Source organism: Bombyx mori, chromosome 7 (assembly GCF_030269925.1).
Source record: "Bombyx mori chromosome 7, ASM3026992v2".
NCBI classification, from domain to species: domain Eukaryota; kingdom Metazoa; phylum Arthropoda; class Insecta; order Lepidoptera; family Bombycidae; genus Bombyx; species Bombyx mori.
Genome location: NC_085113.1, coordinates 12922040 through 12946750, shown reverse-complemented (window position 1 = coordinate 12946750; position 24711 = coordinate 12922040). Strand labels below are relative to the sequence as shown.

Below are 24711 nucleotides of genomic sequence, written 5' to 3'. Positions count from 1 at the left end.
TGTCTTTAACATTATTTGATTAGCTCGAGTCATGCTTGTATCTGTGTATTTGTTGCAAGGGAATATTTGAACGGGATTTTCACCCCCTTCCGACCGTCAGTGTGACTTGAAACTTGGCACCGTTATCAAGGATCCATAACAAAATGATTAAATAAATAAATAAATAAATAATTCAATTAAATTGTCCGATTATCATGATCAGGATCTTCATAACCCTGAAAAAAGCGTAGGGTCTGGTCCCACGGCCCGCAGCGTGTAGGCGCATGCTGCCCTTAGATATCAAAGGAGTTTCTCAGGTTTCTCTGCCCGAATCGTGTTCCCAGTTAAAGCTTTGGTAATTATGGAACATGTCATCAGATAGAAGAACTAGGTTTCTCTAAGGTTTTTTTTTTATTGCTTAAATGAATGGACGAGCTCACAGCCCACCTGGTGCTAAGTGGTTACTGGAGCCCATAGACATCAACGTAAATGCGCCACCCATCTTGAAATATAAGTTCTAAAGTCGAAACGCATTACTGCTTCACGGCAGAAATAGGTAGGGTGGTGGTACCTACACGCGCTCACAAGAGGTCCTATCACCAGTAATTACGCAATTATAATTTATAATTTTATATTTTAATATTATAATTATAATTTTGCGGGTTTGACTTTTATTACATGATGTTATTCCTTCACCGTGGAAGTAAATCGTGAACATCTGTTAAATACGTATTTCATTAGAAAAATTGGTACCCGCCTGCGGGATTCGAACACCGGTGCATCGCTAGATACGAATGCACCGGACGTCTTATCCTTTAGGCCACGACGACTTCAAGTTGTCAAGAAGAGTCCAGTGCGATAGTGATAGATTACGAAATGACTAGGCATCGTTGTCGTCGAACCCGTCGCTAGCGACGAAGGGCTCGGCGAGTAAATTAACCCACAGACACAGCCCACTGAGTTTCTCGCCGGATCTTCTCAGTGGGTCGCGTTTCCGATCCACTGGTAGATTCTGCGAAGCACGGCTCTTGCTAGGGTTCCTGTTAGCAACATCGTCAGGCTTGAGCCCCGTGAGCTCACCTATTAGGTAAGGTTACGCTGATTGGTCTCTCTAGACCAGTGGTGGGCAAACATTTTTAATGGCGGGCTATAAAGCTTATGAAATTCTAGAGGAAGGCCAGAATTATAGAAAAATGTTTTTTTCCCAATAAATAAACTAATACTGGTGACAGACTGCCGAGATAATCATAATGATGGCAAGTTAATTATGAGATAACGAAAGCTCAAAACACCCCTGACGAATTGGAGCTTTCATGAAAAATTCGAAGATTTTCAATTATAAACGTTAGATTTTATTTTACGCGCCAAAATGCTGATTAGAATATTTGGATGGATAGACTTTCGGTGGGTCGGATTAAGTACTTCCGCGGGCCGTACTTTGCCCATCACTGCTCTCATATATAATCTTACTCTATGACTGCTCTAGACCATCAGCTTAGCTAGGAAAAAAAACGAAATGAGATATAGAAGGACCTTATAATTTGTTTTCTCATAGTAAGTAATATAATAGGTGCACTTAAAGTCGTTTCAAAGTCACTATGAAATTATCTTTAAAATAGAAAAGAGCAAAAATAAGTATAGCTTAAAGTACTAAAAATAATCTTTTGGAGCTAGCTAAAATAAAAATTTGAAAATTATTTTCTACAAGTTCGGAGAAAAAAAAAACGTGTAAAGATAAATTCTGATTTGTTGTAAACTTAATTTTGTATAAATTTGCAAAAATATTCGAAAATGCTTTGTCGCAATTAAAAAAGCTTGTTCCTTAAACGAATTCTGGCCGGAATTGAACCCGGCGCTAAACGTTGCTTAGTCAAGATAATTTTGTATAATTTACCGTAACTGCACATAATTGCGGATATCGGTTTAGACGAGAGCGGTGACCGCTTAATGTTAAACGGGCTGTGTTTTGATTACGAGATCACGCACTCGACATTGTGTACCACAGGTATCCTCCTTGCGTCGATAATCCTCAATCCTGAAGGTCGTGGCCTCATGAGGCTTTCTTGAGAACATGGTGGTTTTTTTCCCCTACCTAAGCTGAGATAGCCTTGAGAGCCTTGAGAGGCTATATCAGCGTCGCCTTAACTAGTAGGTGAGCTCACGGGGCTCAAACCTGATGACGTTGCTATCACGAACCCTAGCAAAAGCCGTGCTTCGCAGAATCTACCACCGGATCGAAAAAGCGACCCACTGAGAAGATCCGGCGAGAAACTCAGTGGGCTGAAAACATGGTGGGTTCCCGCGTCCTTCCACGGCAGTGCTTATGGAAGAGATTTAGTTCTTCAAGGCCGCCGAATCCTTATTTGGGTCCCGCTAATTGACCGCCGCCAGACATTCGGCGTTGACTGTTTTACGGTGAAACGGTCGAACTCCAACTCAATCCTTCTCTTTTCTCACCCGGGCTTGGGACCGGCATTGGCAGAGTTACCGCAGGTATAACGCAATTAAAACTTATATTCAGTATCCCAAGCTTATCTGGAAGTGATCACTACTGGTAGTCTGTGCGGTACTGGAGCGAATAGACACACTTGATATCATGAATTCGCAAATAATGGTAATCTTGTCAAAGAATAACTGAGGAAAAATGAAAATATCAATTCAGTAAAATCGATTAGTTAAATGAATTGTTTTTTCCTACCTATGCTGATAGCCTTGAGAGGCTATTTCAGCTTTTCCTTGATGTGTAGGTGAGCTCACGGGGCTCAAACCGGGAGTGTTGCTAACACTGGCCCTAGCAAGAGCAGTGCTTCGCAGAATCTACCACCGGATCTGAAACGCGACCCACTGAGAGAAACGCAATGGGCTGTGTCTATGAGTTAATTTACTCGTAGAGCCCTACATCGCAAGCGACGGGTTCGGCGAGGACGGTGACTGGTGCTTGAGGTACCTAAAGGCATCGTTCATGTATCGGGAGGATCCGTAATGACGTGTTTAAATGAATCAAAAAAAACCGCCTATATTTATACAATGTGTACATTTTGAAAGATAGAAATTACTGAGGCGACACATTTGCAACTTTGAAAGCCATTTAAAGTTTAAAATTTAGAAAAAATCGTAACAAAGAACTTCTTCAGTTATTGGAATGCGGTGAACTTAATTAAAGTTCGATTAAAAACATCGAATTGTTGATGCTAATACCAAATAAAACGCACCTTTAATTACAAAGATAAATGTCGCGAGTTAAGGGAAATGTCACTTAAACCAATTAGCCTTTCATCCCTCGAATAGGTTCGTCTTTAACGCATTAAATCAACTAAAAAGCGATATGAGGCAAATTATAATTTGAATTTTAGTCAAAGTATTGAGGGTAAGACGAGGGAGTATTAATTACACACAAATATGTTAGATTCTAATTGTGAATTATAATATAGCAATTACTTTACGCTTTTTAGTTGGTATTTTTATGCAACTGAGGTGAATCAAATGATGCATTATTTATGACGTTATGTTGTATTACGTCAAAGATTTTAAACTGTAGAGCGTTCTAATAATATGCAAATGTACTACATTTAAATTATTGATTATAAGTACAAATATTGAATATGAAAACAAGCGAGTACTTCTCAGAAGACGCAGTGGCACTAATAAAGTAATTCACAGTCTGCGCTAACATATTCTACACGGATCACGGCCCACGCAACAAGGCGCCTTTCTTTCTTTCACCAGTGCTTTCATACGCGAGACGCGAGGCTAACGCGCCATGCAACTAACTCCGCTGTGACAGTTCACCTCACAATTAGTGACATTTCCCGAGTGCCACAATGACAGTTTCAACGGTATTGGTTTTGTTAGCGGTGCTGACGCCACTAAAGGGACAGGACGACTTATTTTCGAGCGGTTTTCTGAGTGGTAAGTCACTTTCTCTGAGATATGGGGTTGGATTTTGGGTCATAAAGGCCGTATGTGGCGGGAATTTCGGTTTCCGTTAATTCGTTTCTGTATTCATACAGGTTTTGAATTTGAACAAGGCTAATAGTCGCGTGAGAATATTCTTGAAAATTCTTGCATTTGAAATATGAATCTTTGTGCCATTATCCGCTTGTAGATAATTGATTTGATCATAGTATTTACGCAGACGAACCAACTTTAAAAATATTAGTTTTTAATATTGAGTAGAGTGCTTTTTATCTCCATTTTATATTTCAGTGATGACTGGGGTAACTGTGAGTTCGAACAGGTATCATTATTCTGTCTGTAAATACCACGAAACAGTGTGTTCCAATTTAGAGGGTAGAAAGCCTCTTACAGCGCTGTTGAGTTTTCGATCTTAAGCCTCAGTTGAGCGGTGACACCTGTGAATTCAGCTAACCACTTAACAGCAGACCAGTAGAAAGATTGTCTTCTCATCATCGACAGAAAATTAGAACAGATATACAAGAGGAGGTTTTAAAGCTAAAATCTGCCTCGTCAGTTATTATATTAAAAGTAATTGCGTTCTTAAATTGTGATGAGGCGATATCATACCTTTAATCACGAATATACAGGTTCGACACTAATTACACATAAGGTCTGTGTTTAAATTGTATGCTAGTAAGTAAAGAAATTGATGAAATTGAATATTATTAGCTAAAGTTGCGATTTCATTGGTAGTCTGTCGTGAAGTCAGGGTAATTTTGACAGTTTTTTTTTGCATATTTGGGTGGATGAGCTCACAGCCTAGCCGGTGTTAGGCGGTTACCGGAGCCCATAGACATCTACAGCGTATATGCCGCCACCTGCCTTGAGATAATAGTTCTAAGGCCTCAGTTTTTACAGTACAACGGCTGCCGGCAGAAATAGGTAGGGCGGTGGTACTTACCCGTAACTTACGTATTTTTAATTCAAATTTATTAAAATTTATTTTCTATTCTTTAGTTGGATTTTCTATAAAATCGTATTTTGTTAGTTTTTTTAAACTATTATTTGTTTTTCATTTTTAGTTGAATTTCTATTTTTAATAAAAAAAAATCTTTTTTTTTTAAATATCCAGTTGTCATCGGTCCTTAATAAGTATACCAAATTTCAAGTTAATCCGACGTTTTGAAGGTGGTCGAAATCATGTTCAAAGATTCCGTTACATACATACGTCTGAAGCTAATAAAAGCGTATTAAAAAGAAAAAAATCGAGTCGTACTAAATTGTAATAAAACTATCGATAACCGTTTTTTAGCATCATCGTAACGGAGAATTATAGAACCGTTAGAACGAGACCAACTCGCCGGCCGTCCGCGCTTCATTCACTACTTACTACACGTACAATATATGGATGACTTACATTAATTTATAACATAGTTCACTCATTTGAGTACTAATTATTAATGGCAACGTGGACGGATGTGTGGAGTGACAAGAATGGACAAGATAAAGAACTGGTGGTAGGACCTCTTGTGAGTTCGCACGGGTAGGTACCACCGCTCCGCCTATTTCCGCCGTGAAGCAGTAATGCGTTTCGGTTTGAAGGGTGGGGCAGCCGTTGTAATTATACTGAGAACTTAGACCTTATATCTCAAGGTAGGTGGCACATTTACGTCGTAGATGTCTATGGGCTCCAGTAACCACTTAACAACAGGTGGGCTGTGAGCTCGTCCACCCATTTAAAGCATATAAGCAATTAAAAAAAAGTCTGAAAATATACCTACAAGCATTCAAACTGTGAACTTATTTAGACTAATATTGTAAACGTTAAAGTTATAACCACAAAACTGGATCTATCTGCCATTAGTTAATGCAAAATAAAACAATAGAATCTAGTATAAGGCTGTGCGTCATGATAATCGCCTTATCGTTGCCGCCGCTGACTACTCCCCGAATCCTGATCACGCAGGAGCCAGTCACCGTCGACGCCCTAGACACGGCCTTACGGATCCCTCAGATCCAACCTTTAACCTTTGCATTAGACGCCTTGAGCTCTAGCACTAGGAGCAGGCTTAGGGACCCCGGTAACCGTACTCGTCGAACTCGACAAAGAGTTCGACGTGCAACCTAACCCATGCATCAGCCCGCTGAGTTTCTCGCCGGATCTTCTCAGCGGGTCGCGATTCCGATCCGGTAGTATATTCATTCTCTTTTTTTTTTTTTTTTTTATGATTGAAAGTTTACTGATGGCCCGAAGGCCTTTCCAGTTTCACCAGGACAGGTGGGCGAGCAAAGGCTCAGCCAAGAGGGGGGGGATTTTCTAACAACTGCCCGAGCGCCTCCGAAGATGTACCTATCTAAGATGGATTTTTTTGATTGCATTGGAAAGATGGATGTTTTTCATACCTATTCTAGCAGCCTCGAGAGGTAATGCTAGATTCTCCGGCCAAGTAGTTGAGCTCACAGGGTTCAAACCTGACGAAGTTGCTATTACTAACTCTAGCAAGAGCAGCGCTTCACAGAATCTACCACCGGATCGGAATCGCGACCCACTGAGAAGATTCGGCAAGAAACTGAATGGGCTGTGTTTATGACTTAGTACGCTCGTCGAACTCTTCCTCGTTATCGACGAGGACGGTGACCGGTGCTTGAGAGGCCTATAACCACGGAGAGTGAATCCGGGCAATTCAACAAGACATATTTCGGGCGACGGCGGGTTTGCGTTGTCCCGTCGCGACCAATACCGTCTTTGCCATAAGGGCACACGGGGCCCGTGCCCAGGGCATCCATTCTCAGTGGGCCCCGAAAGACCGACAATTTCTCTCACATGTTTATTCTCAAAACATTTTTGTCGGGCACATTACACTTTTTTCACAAATCAGTAATCAGAAGGTATTTACAAGGCATATACTATGCCTATAATAGAAGATTTTGCTCCACAGAAATCCCGAAAGAAACCGTTATCGAAATCGTAACAAAAAAACCAGCAGCATTCTAATATCATTAATGACATATTATATCATACTGTATTTGATTACCTATAATAAATGGTCATACTTAGTAAAAAATGTTATTATAATTCGCTTTTTTTACTTTCCAAAAGGGCCTCAAATTCTTATGTGCCCAAGGGCCCCATTCTAGTTTAAGACGTCCCTGGTCGCGACCCGCAGAATGGCTTTCATTCCACTGCGCAACGGATCTGCAGGTCTACTAATGCGTTATGAACGTGAGAGTGACGTGCGCAAACCTCTCAAGGAAATCCAATGAGTTCCGTTTTTTCTGAATTACAAATTCAACGCGACTGAAACCGCATCGCACAACTGGTTAAATAATAACGCAGGCTAATGATTATTTACATTATTATACAATTTAGTGAAAGTGGACGGTGCATCACACATATCAGTTTCACTAAAATGATTTCAGAGTACATGTTGAATGATAGAAACTTTGAGAGCTTTTCTATATGTATAATGCATGTGTCAGTGTATGGAATCTTTATCTAAATCGCCTTGTAACAATTTAAAGTGGCCCCTTCATTAAAACTCTTAAAATATTTAATATTTGCGTAAACAGATATCTATCTAAAATTGCGCGTTTAAAAATTTTACATAGAATTTTGTTAAAATAGCCGGCCATTTAAGAAACTCGCACTAACTAAGCATATTGGAAGTGATAGTCTGCTCGAGACTGTAAGAAAAATAATCGAAATATTTTTTATTAGATGAGTGAACCGTTGTCTCATCTGGCGTTACGTGGGCAGGAAGCCATAACGATCAGATAGTTAATGACGCTACCTTGAAACATCAGTTCTAAGTTTCTATTGTATAATATACCGGCTGTCAAACCCTTTAAGCCAGAGCCCATGACTAATGCCTACGGATTTGAACACCGGAATTTTTTCCCTGCTTATGCTAATAGCCGTGAGTGGCTATTTCAGCTTCGCCCTAACATGTAGGTGAGCTCATGGGGCTCAAACCGGAGTGTTGCTAACACTGGCCCTAGCAAGAGCAGTGCTTCACAGAATCTACCACCTGATCGGAAACGCGACCCACTGAGAAGATCCGGCGAGAAACTCAGTGTGTGTCTATGGGTTAATGCGCTCGTCGAGCCCTTCGTCGCAAGCGACGGGTTCGATGAGAACGATGACCGGCGCTTGTGGTACCTAAAAGCACTGTTAATGGATCGGAAGGATCCGTAATGACATGCGACGTCGACTATTTACCATTCGGTCTACAGGATCGGGTATGTAATTCAACACAAGGACAGTTAGTTGCATGGCTTGAGACGAGTACACCGGGCGTCTTATCTTTTACGCGAATAATACTATTGGAGATGTTAATGAAAGAAGAAGATTTAATTATAATTTACGTAATTACTGGCGGTAGGGCGTCTTGTGAGTCCGCACGGGTAGGTACCACCACCCTGCCTATTTCTGCAGTTAAGTACTAATGCGTTTGGATTTTAAAGGTGGGGCGGCCGTTGTACTGTAAAACTGAGACTTGGAACTCATGTCTCTAGTTGGGTGGTGTCATTTTTGTTGTAGATGTCTATGGGCTCCGTTAGTCAGTCAACGCCAAGAAAACCGTGAATTCGTCAATGAATTTAAGCAATAATTGTTTTTTCATTGGATAAGTATGTACGCCGCGATGAATTTTTTTCCTGAAACAATTTTATTGTACTATTTGATTTTGCATTTGTGTTTACAATAAAGCATATCCTCTCTCTCACAATCTCTCTCTAAAATGTCAATTAAAGGCTTAAATTCAAGGGCGGACCCAGCTTTGGCGCCAGGAGGGGGTCACATAGTCAAATTTAGATGCGTTCGTTCCCAAACGTTTGCCATTATACAAAGTTATTATATTATATTAAATTAATTAAATATTGAAGGTATGTAGTTACATAAAATCTGTATGGTGACAAAATATTTAAATAAAATCATTATATTCAATTAGTGGTCCACCTAAGTCCTGGACCCAGCTCAGGGGGTGGTCATGACCCACATGACCCTCCCCCTGGATTCGCCATTGCTTAAATTGTGTTAAAAACTACGTTCTAAGCGGCAGGCGAAGCCAAGGAGTCTTCATTATACCGTGACATTTATGTAGGTACATTTATAATGGTTCAGTATAAATGTGTATGTAAATGCAAGGCGCTTTGTACAATATTACATTGAACAGTATCTACAGAGCGGCGGCGACGCGATGTCCACTTTCTCCGTTCATTCGTCACAGCATCCAAAGAATATTACGAGGCCACGACACTATGATTAAATAATATCTTATAACAACTGTTCAGTTTTTGCTCTGAGCACACCATTTTTCTTATTTTACAAACAGTATCAATCTCGGTATGTTTTTCTTTAATGGTAACTTTATTTTTATGAAGTTACGCGAATGTCTGGTTTTTTATTTTACTGGTGGTAGGACCTCTTGTGAGTCCACACGGGTAGGTACCAACACCCTGCTCATTTCTGCCATGATGCAATAATGCGTTTCGGTTTGAAGGGTGGGGCAGCCGTTGTAACTGTACTGAGACGTTAGAACTTATACCTCAAGGTAGGTGGCGCATTTACGTTGTAGATGTCTCTGGGCTCCGGTAACCACTTAACACCAGGTGGGCTGTGACCTCGTTCATCCATCTAAGCAATAAAAAACTACAAACTGGGTTGAAATTGCTCAATCTAGCGAAGATTCGTTATCCTTGGGGGAGGCCTTTACCTGAGGAGGGGTTCTTGCAAGTGGAAATAGTACCGAACATTATTCAACAAACATATTTATTAGTTAACTAGCTGACCCGGCAGACTTCGTAGTGCCTTAATCGATAAATAAACGACCTAAACTTTTGTCTAAAATAAACTTAAAGGAATCCGTCCGACGGGAGATACATCAAAGGAGAAACAAAATTGTTATTTTTATTTAATTCCGGTATTTTCATATTTATCTACCTTTTAAACCTTCTCTGGACTTCCACAAATAATTCAAGAGCAAAATTAGCCAAATCGGTCCAGCCGTTTTCGAGTTTTAGCGAGATTAACGAACAGCAATTCATTTGTAGGTACCTATATAGATTAATTGCATATATCACATTGATTTAATTCGTTTTTTTAATTCACTTGTATGAAATAAAAGGCTCTTTTATTTTATTTATTTATAAGGCAAGATAATAAGTAGTTTTCCGTGCCGGAACTAAATATTTAGCGGAAGAGCCGTAGCCGAGGAGTCAAGTGCTCCGGCTTGGAGACCACTGCCCTAGAAAGTAGTATTAAATCATAAGGACTAATACGCACAAGTACCAGCTAATGAGAGGTTATGTGACATTCTCAATGCTCACCGAATGACTCACGCTCGTTCACGTTGACTCAAAGTTGATTAATTAATGGAGTTTCTCTTTTAACTGACACACTTGTAGCTTTAGGGATCGTCAGCGGAAATGCCGGTGCTCAGTAATTTCTAGAATAAGTTTTTGAAAATTCCTAGTGCTAACTATCCGAATAAAACAGAAACGGAACTCTGATTAAAAAAACACGTGTGATAAAGATGAAATCAACATTGCGTTCTCCCTTCATCCACGATGCCCCCTCAAAAATTGGACGTATTTCAGTTTTTTTTTTACTTTATATTTACTTTATACTGGTGGTAGGACCTCTTGTGAGTCCGCGCGGGTAGGTACCACCGTCCTGCCTATTTCTGCCATATCTCAAGGTAGGTGGCGCATTTACGTCGTAGATGTCTATGGGCTCCAGTAACCACTTAACACCCGGTGGGCTGTGAGCTCGTCCAGCCACTAAAACAATAAAAAAAATATATTTGTAACAATCATTTGGTAACCTCTATGTTTTTTTTTACGTTATTTAGTTTTGAAAAGAGAAGTTTATTTTCATAATTGGAAAACAAAAAGAAATACAAAAAGAAAACAAATCTTAGCACAGACGAATTCCAGTTCTTAGTTCCAGTGTTATTATCCAGGGAGAAACGATGATATATTGTATGGATCAGATGCGCGCGTTACCTATTAAAGTTATTCGGGGTTACATTGGAATTGTTTCTCGTATCCCGGCATATCTCACCCGGTGACCATTGGTCCCTATCGCTCATAGATGTTGTTTAATGTTGATGTTCATGTCGGTCATGGGCTGGCCATATTAGTGACAACCAGGGACGTCTTAAACTAGGATGGGGCCCTTGGGCACACAAGAATTTGAGGCCCTTTTGGAAAGTAAAAAAAGCGAATTATAATAACATTTTTTTACCGAGTATGACCATTTATTATAGGTAATCAAATAGAATATAATATGTCATTAATGATATTAGAATGCTGTTGGTTTTTTAGTTACGATTTCGATAACGGTTTCTTTCGGGATTTCTGTTGAGCAAAATCTTCCATTATAGGCATAGTATATATGCCTTGTAAATACCTTCTGATTACTGATTTGTGAAAAAAATGTAATGTGCCCGACAAAAATGTTTTGTGAATAAACGTGTGAGAGAAATTGTCGGTCTTTCGGGGCCCCCTGAGAATGGGGGCCCTGGGTACGGGCCCCGTGTGCACTTATGCTCAATCAAATTGCTCAATCTAGCGAAGATTCGTTATCCTTGGGGGAGGCCTTTACCTGAGGAGGGGTTCTTGCAAGTGGAAATAGTACCGAACATTATTCAACAAACATATTTATTAGTTAACTAGCTGACCCGGCAGACTTCGTAGTGCCTTAATCGATAAATAAACGACCTAAACTTTTGTCTAAAATAAACTTAAAGGAATCCGTCCGACGGGAGATACATCAAAGGAGAAACAAAATTGTTATTTTTATTTAATTCCGGTATTTTCATATTTATCTACCTTTTAAACCTTCTCTGGACTTCCACAAATAATTCAAGAGCAAAATTAGCCAAATCGGTCCAGCCGTTTTCGAGTTTTAGCGAGATTAACGAACAGCAATTCATTTGTAGGTACCTATATAGATTAATTGCATATATCACATTGATTTAATTCGTTTTTTTAATTCACTTGTATGAAATAAAAGGCTCTTTTATTTTATTTATTTATAAGGCAAGATAATAAGTAGTTTTCCGTGCCGGAACTAAATATTTAGCGGAAGAGCCGTAGCCGAGGAGTCAAGTGCTCCGGCTTGGAGACCACTGCCCTAGAAAGTAGTATTAAATCATAAGGACTAATACGCACAAGTACCAGCTAATGAGAGGTTATGTGACATTCTCAATGCTCACCGAATGACTCACGCTCGTTCACGTTGACTCAAAGTTGATTAATTAATGGAGTTTCTCTTTTAACTGACACACTTGTAGCTTTAGGGATCGTCAGCGGAAATGCCGGTGCTCAGTAATTTCTAGAATAAGTTTTTGAAAATTCCTAGTGCTAACTATCCGAATAAAACAGAAACGGAACTCTGATTAAAAAAACACGTGTGATAAAGATGAAATCAACATTGCGTTCTCCCTTCATCCACGATGCCCCCTCAAAAATTGGACGTATTTCAGTTTTTTTTTTACTTTATATTTACTTTATACTGGTGGTAGGACCTCTTGTGAGTCCGCGCGGGTAGGTACCACCGTCCTGCCTATTTCTGCCATATCTCAAGGTAGGTGGCGCATTTACGTCGTAGATGTCTATGGGCTCCAGTAACCACTTAACACCCGGTGGGCTGTGAGCTCGTCCAGCCACTAAAACAATAAAAAAAATATATTTGTAACAATCATTTGGTAACCTCTATGTTTTTTTTTACGTTATTTAGTTTTGAAAAGAGAAGTTTATTTTCATAATTGGAAAACAAAAAGAAATACAAAAAGAAAACAAATCTTAGCACAGACGAATTCCAGTTCTTAGTTCCAGTGTTATTATCCAGGGAGAAACGATGATATATTGTATGGATCAGATGCGCGCGTTACCTATTAAAGTTATTCGGGGTTACATTGGAATTGTTTCTCGTATCCCGGCATATCTCACCCGGTGACCATTGGTCCCTATCGCTCATAGATGTTGTTTAATGTTGATGTTCATGTCGGTCATGGGCTGGCCATATTAGTGACAACCAGGGACGTCTTAAACTAGGATGGGGCCCTTGGGCACACAAGAATTTGAGGCCCTTTTGGAAAGTAAAAAAAGCGAATTATAATAACATTTTTTTACCGAGTATGACCATTTATTATAGGTAATCAAATAGAATATAATATGTCATTAATGATATTAGAATGCTGTTGGTTTTTTAGTTACGATTTCGATAACGGTTTCTTTCGGGATTTCTGTTGAGCAAAATCTTCCATTATAGGCATAGTATATATGCCTTGTAAATACCTTCTGATTACTGATTTGTGAAAAAAATGTAATGTGCCCGACAAAAATGTTTTGTGAATAAACGTGTGAGAGAAATTGTCGGTCTTTCGGGGCCCCCTGAGAATGGGGGCCCTGGGTACGGGCCCCGTGTGCACTTATGGTAAAGACTGTATTGGTGACAACCGTTAGGTAGACATGTTTTTGAGTGGAGACCGCGAATTGGCAAACTCAGTGTAAGACGCCCTCAGGCTCGGTGGAGTGACGTGCTATGATGAGTGGCAGGCAGGAGCTGGATGAGAGAAGCCGAGGATCGTGTTAAGTGGCGAGCAATTGGAGATGCTTATGTCCAGCCGTGGGCTGCTATAGGCTGATGATGGTGATGATAGATGTCAGAAAGGCCAGAAACAAAGACGTTGCTTACCCCGCATAATATCTATACTTAATATTATAAAGCGGAAGAGTTTGTTTGTTTGAACGCGCGAATCTCAGGAACTACTGGGCCGATTTGAAAAATTCTATCAGTGTTAGATAGCCCATTTATTGAGGAAGGCATCACGATAAGACCAATACAAGTGGAGCACCAATAAAGAATGTTTCAAAATAGGGGTTTAAATAGCTTCCTCCACATTCTCTAATTCAAAAATATTTTCACTTTCTACGTAAATGAAGTGCGGGGTAAAATTTAGCGTTATGCCAAAGTAACTATTCCACGCGGACGGAGTCGCGGGCAAAAGCTTGTATATTTATAAATAACTAGCTGACCCGGCAGACTTCGTAGTGCCTCATTTGATAAATAAAAGACCTAAGCTTTTGTATAATATAAACTTAAAACAAACAAAAGAATTCGTCCGACGGGGGACACATCAAAGGAAAAACAAAATTGTTATTTTTATTTATTTCCGAGCATTTTCTTTTAAGCATTACCTTTTAAGCCTTCTCTGGACTTCCATAAATAATTTAAGACCAAAATTAGCCAAATCGGTGCAGCCGTTTTCGAGTTTTAGCGAGACTAACTAACAGCAATTCATTTTTATATAGGTACTATATAGATAGATTTAGATTAATAGTTATTCACATCACTACATTCAGTTTGAGCTACTAATGCCACCTGCTTCTACGTTATTGTAGGCTCACCTGCCTTTACCTTGTCTCTACTCCGTCTACTCTCGTAGCAGCAGCATTCTTCAAGTATTTGTCACAAGCTTGGTGTTAAAACTCTCCCCATAACATAGCTAAAACAAATGTTCCATAACTATATTGCTGAGGGGATAGAGATAATTAGAAAGGAGGATAAAACATAGAATCAGATGACTTCTTATGTTTAAAGCTTGTCGCGAAATTACGTCATTCGAGGCGTAATTTTGCGAAAGGTATCGACAACGATATTGCCACTGGCACGTCCGTACCCTTGTACTTAATTACTGGGAAAATAATATGGATATGCCGCAAACACCATAGTGGTTTAACTATCTATTAGATGTATTTTTTTTATTGCCCTTGTAGGCAGACGAGCATTTTTTTCTTTTTTTATTGCCCTTGTAGGCAGACGAGCATACGGCCCACCTGATGGTGAGTGGTTACCGTCGCCCATGGACTTCAGCAATGCCAGGGGCAGAGTCAAGCCGTTGCCTACTGCTTTCAATAAAATACAAAAAAACCGTTCTCAACACTTTTCCACGACTCGCTAAAACTTAAAACAATACCTACTGGTGATATGTTAACCGAATTTTAACTCGATCGTCACGCATAGGAAAACATTATTTAATTGCAGCATGTTAAAAGCGAAAATCCTATGGTCGGTCGACTAAGCTTTGCTTTCTCGGAGGTCAACGAACGCGCGAAAGTAGCCACTACGCATCGCGCACAACGAACCTAACTATTTAGTGTATGTCGCTACAAATAATTAATAATGTTTTTATGCAATACATATCGACGCTTGAAAGGCAAACGTGACTAAGCGACACTAACTGTTTTGTACATAAATGATAGGCAATAACCATATTCGATGCGCAAAAAATATATATTTCTAGGTCTATTAAAACCATTTCAATCCTACAGCTACTAGCTAGATTCTACTACAGCTAGATTCGTTAAAATAGATTTTGTTTTCAGGTATTTCAAGTTTAAATTAGTCTATTGTAAAGTTTACGCATTGTCGCTTAGTCACTTTTGCCTTTCAACTACTTTCAAGCATCGATATGTAATGCTAAAACGTCTTATATTGGTAATATTCCCTAACATGGGTGGGTACTACCAACCTGCCATTTCTGTGTGCTTAGTGAGAGTTTTTTAATGTTCTCGATCGCGTAAAAGTTAACTCAAATTTGTATGGAGTTGGAACGTTTGTGTACGTTTGCCGCTAGGGGCGCTGTTCCAACTGCACACGAATTTGAGTTAACTTTTACGCTATCGAGAACGTTAAAAAATCCGCACTAAGCACACTGGTCCAGTGCAATCACGGTTTTTGGGTTTAAGGATAAGACAGTATTTGGCCCAAAGAAATTGAGTTTTCTGTTAGGAGCTGGCTAAGTTATTTTAAAAGATGCGTGGGTGTGGAATCTATTGGCTGTTTGAAACAACGTGAGTTGCCACGATGAAGAAATAACACCGGACAATAAAAATCAAAACATAATTATAATTTAATTAGGTACTACTAGTCGGAGGTTGTATTTTAGTATGTGCCGTTTTGAAATTATTTTATTCTAAACCATTATATGTATTATGTGCGTTGATTATGCAAATTATTTCTATAATATTGCACTAAAAGTGACCTTATATGTATTAAACAAATCTTTGTATGTTAGAGATGATGCATGTTACAAATATCGCGTAGGTATTCGAAATTAGACTAAACAAAACTTTAATATGTTATCGAAACAAATTACTTCCATGATGAAGGAATGATATCGTGTAATATAAATGAGAGCCGCAAAAATTTTAAATTGAGTAAGTAGTGGTGTGGTAGGTTTCCTACATATTTCGGTCTTAAAGCAGTAATGCGGGGCGGTACGTTGTTGATATCTATGGACTCCGGTAACTACTTGACACCAAGTGGGCCGTGTGCTAAGAAAAAAAATAAAAAAAATAAGCAATAATACATGGAGACAATTATATCCTTAGGTATTAAATTGTTTGCTTGTACATTGTACGGTCGCGCGTGACGCGTCCTTATCCGATTGAGATATACTTTGTACATTCTTTGGTATTGCAGTGAAGGTTTCTGGTCGTATCATCAACGCGAGAGAGGCGGTGAGGGATTTTAATGATAAGTGTATCCCAAAGAGATTACGATAGATATATCAATTATGAACCTCATCAATAAGCACCAAACAAGGCCACGTAGTTTTGCTACTTCTATTTTTGTGCTAGCTTCATTTGTGCATTCAGCGTTGGTCAGGGCACAAAATCCGAATAAATTTCATAAAAATTGTATTAAAAAAAAATTATTTGATACAGTAAGGAATACAAATTTGAATTAATTTGTAACGGTACAATATCTTAATGCAATGAAAAATATTTAATTTGATGTCTGTTTCCGATTGGAATATACGTTTTTTTAAAGACATGTAGCATTCAGGCTACGAGTTTAGCTTCGAGTTTTATCGAAAATGAAATTTAGAATTTTTAAGAGACTTTTATCAATTCGTCTGTATCTGTTTTTTTTGTGTCTCACCTCAAAAACTAATTCTGTTTGAACCAATTTGATGATTTTCTATGTACCTATTTGAACTGGCATTTCTCATGTAATACTATTTACAAATTTCTCTAAATCCGACCTGTAGTTTTGCCTTATTAGTGTGTGGCGGTAGCCATCATACAACGCAAGATATTTGACAGATGCCTGAATCTCGCTTACGACATTTTAAGATTGCATGCATAAGCTTGCATATATACAATTTCCGAACATCAACATTCGGACCGTCGGTCTACCGAGCAATATTACCCGCTCGGTGGAAGATCTTTCCTTTCATCGTCTAAGTCTCCCCACAATTGCATATTTACCTAACTTCCGATTACATTGAAATTGTCAATGGGCTCCAGTAATTACTAAACACCAGGTGGGCTGTGAGCTCGTCCACCCATCTAAGCAATAAAAAAAATTACAAATTTCCCTAAATCCGACCAGTACTTTTTTTGGCTTATTAGTGCATATTTACCTAACTTCCGATTACATTGATGATATTTCCGTTGTAATCAACTTTTGTAATGTCAATAATAAAACTATTAAATTGTGAATAGAAGCGCAGAAAGTAAATTGTAACGTTCTAGAACATTAGCTTGGCGGGCACGCGTCGCGCCGCATCGCCGCGCTTTGCATATTCATTCACTTTCAGCGCGCCTCCACAATTCAAATACAACGATCTGAGTGTAACACTAACGCTGTTTGTTCCTTGTAGAAAGGCTGCCGTGTAAAGAAACACTCGTGTCCGATTAGGATAGGTCCGAGGTCGAGTATATTAAAAGACGTGCCGTAACCATTTGTTAAAAAACCGTAAATACCTACCAATCGGCATTATATTTCATTATTTTTTCTTCTTTTTCCCCTTACCTAATCGCCGGAAGCCTAAAAGCCTTTTTTTATTGCTTAGATGGGTGAACGGGCTCACAGCCCATCTGGTGTTAAGTGGATACTGGAGCCCATAGACATCTACAACGTAAATGCGCCATCCACCTTGTGATATAAGTTCTAAGGTCTTAAGTATAGTTATAACGGCTGCCCCACCCTTTAAACCGAAACGCATTACTGCTTCACGGCAGAAATAGGCAGAGTGGTGGTACCTGCCCGTACGGACTCAAGAGGTTCTACCACCAGTAATTACGCAAATTATAATTTTGCGGGTTTGATTTTTATTACACGATGTTATTCCTTCACCGTGGAAGTTAATTGTGAACATTTGCTGAGTACGTATTTCATTAGAAAAATTGGTACCCGCCTGGGATTTGAACACCGGTGCATCGCTCAATATGAATGCACCGGACGTATTATCCTTTAAGCCACGACGACTTCAAGAGGCTACGCTGTGACTGGTAGGTGAGCTCACGGGGCTTAACCTGAGAGAGTTTTCTGGCTCCAGCAAGTGCAATGCTTCGAAGAATCAACTACCGGATCGGAATCGCGACCTACTGAGGAGATCTGACTGTGTGAACTCTTTGTCGTAATCGACAAATTCGACAAGGACGGTGATCGGTGCTAAATGTAATTGTAAAATGCTTTGAGTAATTGTTAGAGATGCTCCCGTTATCTCACTTTTGTAAGCGAATAGTAATAATAGCTGCACTATCAGGATTTAGAATGAACTTTTCTCCAAGCGCTTTGACTCCTCCTCCTTGCGTCGTATTCCTCATTGCTGAGGGCCGTGACCACCCTTTTGTATCACCTTCGGACGCACGATCTTTCTCCATCCATACTGGTCTCTGGCGGTGTGGAGGGCGTTGTGAAACGTGGAATCATGAGCGGTGCGGATCTGGTCGGACCAACGTATTGACACAACCTTCTATAAACGAGGTTTGAAAGGAATCCTGAGCAATAGGCGGCGGCTTGACCTCAATACCAGAGCACCTCTAGTATTGATAGAGTCCTGATGATGTTCTGTTGTTTCTAATAAGTGTAGGCATCAGTTGGTGTGAATGAGGAACATTTCGTACCCGCGCGTGAGGTTATAAACTATTTTACCTTTATTACTTGAAAGCTGCCTCTGAATTGCTGACTCACTAAATTCTAGAGCAAGTTTCATTAAATTTTGTAGACCAGGTATTACGATGATTTTTTAAATGTCACATATCATCGGGTATGTTATTTAAAAAAAAAAGTCTACATTTGTATTAATTGATGTAGTCTGTAAAATCGCAGCTTGGTTCTAAATCTAAACTTCTCCTTCTAGCCTTTATCCCATTATCTAGGATCGGCGCAGCATATCCTACTTTTCTATTCAGCCCTATCATACTTCATCTCAAACTCGCACCATTCTCCGTATCCTTCCGCGTATCCTCTTTCACGCAGTCCATCCAAGTCTTTTTAGCACACCTCTTTATCGAATAAATCACATATACCTCTCAAACCACCAAAAAGAACACCGATGCACAGAGAGGTAGGGAGACAGGGGTACCCCGAACCCCGTTCTGTGCCAGGGAATACGGCGGCCTAGAGGAAGCAATGTGTTATCAGTCGGTTCGGTCACATTTGAAGGAGAAAACAGCAAGATAATTGTTAAATAAACCATTCTTCAAAGTTTTGTGTGAACTTCTCATAGAACGTTATGACGATGATTTTTATTTATCCCTAACTAGCGACCCGCCCTTGCTTCGCTTCGGAAACTGTTATTTATTATAGATTTCTCCACTATTTAATGGATGTTATTATACATATAAACCTTCCTCTTCCACTCTATCTATTAAAAAAAACCGCATCAAAATCCGTTGCGTAGTTTTAAAGATTTAAGCAAACATAGGGCATAGGGATATAGGGACAGCGGACAGAGAAAGCGACTTTGTTTTATACTATGTAGTGATGGGAATGGCAAAGGACTTTAGTCCACACCGCCAGGTCTTGTGCGTGATAATAATTGGAGAATTTGGTAGTTTTAAAGGCCGAAGCCACGTCTTCATAGAACGTTAGCTATGATGACAGCTGACATTGAACAAGTGTCAGATGAGCAGTTGGCTGGTGAACTGTGGGACGTTCCCGATCGCAGCGCGCGTGTACTTTCGTTTTCGGCTGTAAAGTCGATTTCACCTCCACGGCCCGCATTAGGTCATCGGGTAACGGTTGTACGCCGGTGCGACCTCGGTCTTAGTTATGAGCTGCGGCGTTTGTACCACCGTGTTTTTCTTTTTTTTTCTGACCTAAGCTGGTGATAGCCTTGAGAGGCTATTTCAACGTAACCTTAACTAGTAGGTGAGCTCAAGGGGCTCAAACCGGAGTGATGCTAACACTGACCCTAGCAAGAGCAGTGCTTTGCAGAATCTACCACCAGATCGGAAACGCGACCCACTGAGAAGATCCAGCGAGAAACTCAGTGGGCTAGCACCGTGCCATGACGAAAGATCCCTCACCTCATTATTCTTGATTACATCAATTTTTTTAATAATTTACCCTCGACGTAACTTAACCTAGAGTATTGAGATTAAAGCTTACAAAAAAGAGCTAGTAATTAAGAAAAAGACGTATCTTTTAATTCCAAACGGCTGGCCCCTCAATGTCTTGTCTCGATATTGCTGGATTGATACAGTAGGGTTGAAGAAGAGCGGGCTTTGTTGATTGCCTTAACAGAACTGAAGGACCGGTGAATTTATCCACCAGTCTCTCCACCAAACTTATAATTTTGGTTTTATTGTATAGATGTGTGGACGAGCTCACAACCTGGAGTTAAGTGGTTACTGGAGCCGAAACGCATTACTGTTTCACGGGAGAAATAGGCAGGTTGGTGGTACCTACCCGTGCGGACTCACAAGAGATCCTACCACTAGTACAAATAGTTCAATTAATTATAGTCGAATTTCGACTACTGCAGGACCACAAATATTAATAAAATCGCTACCTCTTACAATTAAGCTAGCGGTTTGTTTTCCTTTCATTCAGCTCCGACGAATTCTATGCCAGTGGCGTGAGGTCGCGGCGCCCGCCCGAGGAATGGACAGAGGGCTAACGGGACCTACGTTTAGGAGGAGGAATGCCGTCAAACAACCCGTCAGACGCTAGGATCTATACGGATCAAAAACACGATTACAAGATTTTGAATAAGACGCGTCGCTATCTCGTTTTTAACAATCGATCGTCTGATTACGGTCGTTTTTTGAGAAGCATACTATTCTATTTGATTTAATACCACATATTATCATGTGGAACTACCTTTTTTAAATTCTCATTTTAAAAACGAAAAACCAAATCTGGAAACAATGACTATGTTCTAGGACTAGGGTTGTATTTCGATACAATAGAGGGTATTGAGACGGTATGTAGCTAGGAACGAAATGCCTTTTAATTCTTAGTCTGATGATATACTGGTGGTAGGACGTCTTGTGAGTCCGCACGGGTAGGTATCACCGCCCTGCCTATTTCAACCGTGAAGCAGTAACGCGATTCGGTTTGAAGGGTGGGGCAGCCGTTGTAACTATACTGAGAGCTTAGAACTCATACCTCAAGGTCGGTGGCGCATTTACGTTGTAGATGACTCCGGTAAAAACTAAACAACAGGTGGGGTGTGAGCTCGTCCACCCATATAAGCAATAAAAAAAAAAAAAACTGGGTCTGGTCAGCAGTGGCTCGGCTGTGGGATTTCACATGTCCATGCAGTAATAAAGATTTACGCCTAGGCCAGTGAGGCCTGGGCCTAAGGCGACATGATTTGAGGGGCAGAAAACTTTTGCAAATTCCAAAATTTCAAAGACGAAAAAAAAGTAAAGATAGCAAGCCAGTCTCCTTTGAAAATGAGTTCAGATAACATTTTAAAAAATTATAATATGTAAAGTTATTTTAAAGTTAAATAAAAATATAGGATAAAAATGAATAAAAAAAATCTAACATTAAGGGCGGCGCGATAAACAGGCCCTAGGACAGGATCAAGCCTAAATCCATTATAGTAATGGATCCATAATTGGTGGTATTCTTTCCACTTAAATTTCTAAATTTGTCTTTTTTTTCTTTGTTCACTTTTTACTTATGATTTTGACCTTGATGTGATGGTGGAACTGACGGTGATTTTAATGGTGGAAACATGTTTGGTTATTGTTTTAGCTATATTTTAAAATATTATGTGTTTATTTTGTACTGTTGGTTTCGCAAAAAAAAAAATAAAAAAAAAAATAGGCCGCGTGTTGAGTCTGTAAAAAGGTTAATTATGAATAAGGCAGGGTTCAAACCAGCAGGGTTCCGTTACCCAGGCGCCCGCATTCCGTTCGTGTACACCTATAAAGACATCGCTTCTAACTATGGCAGCGCTCACCCACTAGCTCGTCGTGCATAGGCGACTACTTACCGTGTCTATAACCTAGTCCTAAAAATCAAAACTGAAGTCACGTTATTTGCCTACATCATTAAGGAGAACCGTCTCATATGGGAGAAGCTTAAAAAACTGTCCCACTTTCAGCACTAAATAACAGTTCAAAAATCCTCCAGAATGGCGCTAGCATAGGCACAGGGTATGCTATGAATTGAACTGTTGTTCACTGATTGAAGTATACTGAGTTAGGAAAGTTAAAATATTTAATGACTAGAGTAGTTAGTGACAGTGTAATATACAAGACCTCACATGTTTACGTAGTCCAAACTAATTTCGTCAATATAACCTACAATTATTGCTGTAGTAAAACGTGGAGACATCGATTTCATTTTCTTATCAGCTTTAAATAATGCACTTTTTGTGATTTTGTAGTGCTTACAGTTCTTTGCCGTAACATCCATTGCCAACGTATATTATAGAGATTGGTGCTTCTTCTAATATTGACACTTCATATTTTAGTAAACAGTAGCTTTGTTGTAAAATTAAGCTCGCGGTGCCTAGATCTACTGGTGGTAGGAAGTCTTGTGAGTCCGCACGGGTAGGTACCACCTCCCCGCCTATTTCTGCCGTGAAGCAGTAATGCGTTTCAGTTTGAAGGGTGGGGCAGCCGTTGTGACTATACTGAGACCTTAAAACTTATATCCCAAGGTGTGTGGCGCATTTACGTTATAGATGTCTATGGGCTCCAGTAACCACTTAACACCAGGTGGGCTGTGAGCTCGCCCACACATCTAAGCAAAAAAAAAAAACTTCCCTTGGCGGGATCCGAATCCGCGACCCCCTTGTGTATTGACCATGTCACTTACCACTACACCAGACGGCCGTTTAAATTCTAAAAACACCCTTTATCTATTTTTCAGGGATATTGGACTCTTTGGACCAAACCGTGAAGGCCAAGAGTTGCCCGGGTATTTGCAAGAATGCTTTCGCAGCGTATTTCTGCAACAAGGTGCTGGAGGAAGATGATGACGCCTGCCCAGATTCATCAATGAAATGCTGCATGGATGAGGAGTCAGGTTAATAGAAAAGTTCTTTTATAAAAATACTAGCTGACCCGCCAGACTTCGTAGTGCCTTAATCGATAAATAAAAGACCTAAACTTTTGTATAAAATAAACTTAAAACAAACAAAAGGGGATTCCTTTTGTTTGTTTAAGTCTGACGGGCGACACATCAAAGGGAAAACAAAATTGTTATTTTGATTTAATTCAGAGCATTTTCATATTTATCTACCTTTTAAACCTTCTCTGGACTTCCACAAATAATTCAAGACCAAAATTAGCAAAATCGGTCCAGCCGTTCTCGAGTTTTAGCGAGACTAACGAATAGTAATTCATTTTTATATATTATAGATATAAGATATATAAATAAGACTTCAATGGGAACTTGTTTAGTGCTCCTAACATAGTTCTAGCATAGTAATTTTAATATTGATTAACATGTTCACTACCATAGGTCGGCGGTACCCTACGTGGCGCATTGAAGTAATTATTTTGGATTTCTCTCTTCTTCTCACCTAGTAGAATATCTAGTAGATTTTAAGAAAGACGAATCCGAAGATACTGAGAATGAGTCTGTTTCTAAGAGACTTAAAAGACTAAAAAAAATATATCTACTACAGATAATTATTTAAATTATCGCCATTTCATTACATTAACTTTATCACAGCTACACATTTCTTGAATCTTTCACTTCATCAACGAGGGTTAACTGGAAGAGAATGCCTGCATGGCGTTAAGTTCGCTTTTGTACAATATTTTTGTGCAATAAAGGATTTTCAATCAATCAATCAAGGTAAAGTTAGGCAATCCAGACGCTTAGTAACAGAAATCGATATAATTATTTAAGTGCGCCGCGTAGGACACCGGTGACCTACACGGCATTCAACGGGTTAAGCAAGAGTATAAATGGATAGCTTAGTATAAAAATTACAACTATTGTGGGACAATGCAAATAGGAGCCTAAAGCCGAGACAAAATTAGAGAAGAAACTTAATTATAGCTTAAACTTCTTGATTTAATATTTCCTGTCCTTTCATAATATTATGATCTATTTATTTATTTATTAGGCTCACAATACACATTACAAGCTAAAAAGATACATAAAAAACACAAGTAAAAAGAAACAAAATCTGGCTTGCAACATAAGTTATGTGCGCACGACAAAACCAGACATAGTGCTGAATTTGTACAACAACGTTCCTTACAATTATACGACAAAACATCTACTCCTAAATAGATTTTACTAACATTTTAGATGCAGATAACTACATTACGACCACCGCATTATACCCAGTGACCACCATCGAGCCTGGAGACAGCTCCGAAGAAATCAGTACCAGGGCACCAGAGAAAGATAAAGATAGTGGTAATTATTAGGTACACCGTATTTAGTTTTAAGATTGTGTTAGTGCTTCGGTCTTACTTGAAGGCATAGGAGTATTTACCCGTAAGCCAAAAGGGCCAAGATCGAAAGCGGCTGATTGCCAAAGGCGGCACAAACCATGCCACCTTATGCTCAGTTTTGTTTTGACTTCATAAGTCTGAAGTTAAAAC

At 39.5% G+C, this 24711-nt stretch overlaps 1 protein-coding gene across 1 annotated transcript in view; it reads left to right on the top strand.

Moving 5' to 3' along the window:
* Positions 1–3605: 3605 nt before the first annotated feature.
* Positions 3606–24711, top strand: part of LOC101736440 (protein masquerade) — a 34369-nt gene continuing 13263 nt past the window's right edge. Inside the window, exons 1-3 of the mRNA XM_004925756.5 lie at positions 3606–3888; positions 23018–23173; positions 24413–24523. Of these exons, the coding sequence (XP_004925813.1) occupies positions 3801–3888; positions 23018–23173; positions 24413–24523 (355 nt within the window). The 5' untranslated portion in view covers positions 3606–3800. The remainder of the gene's footprint in view (positions 3889–23017; positions 23174–24412; positions 24524–24711) is intronic.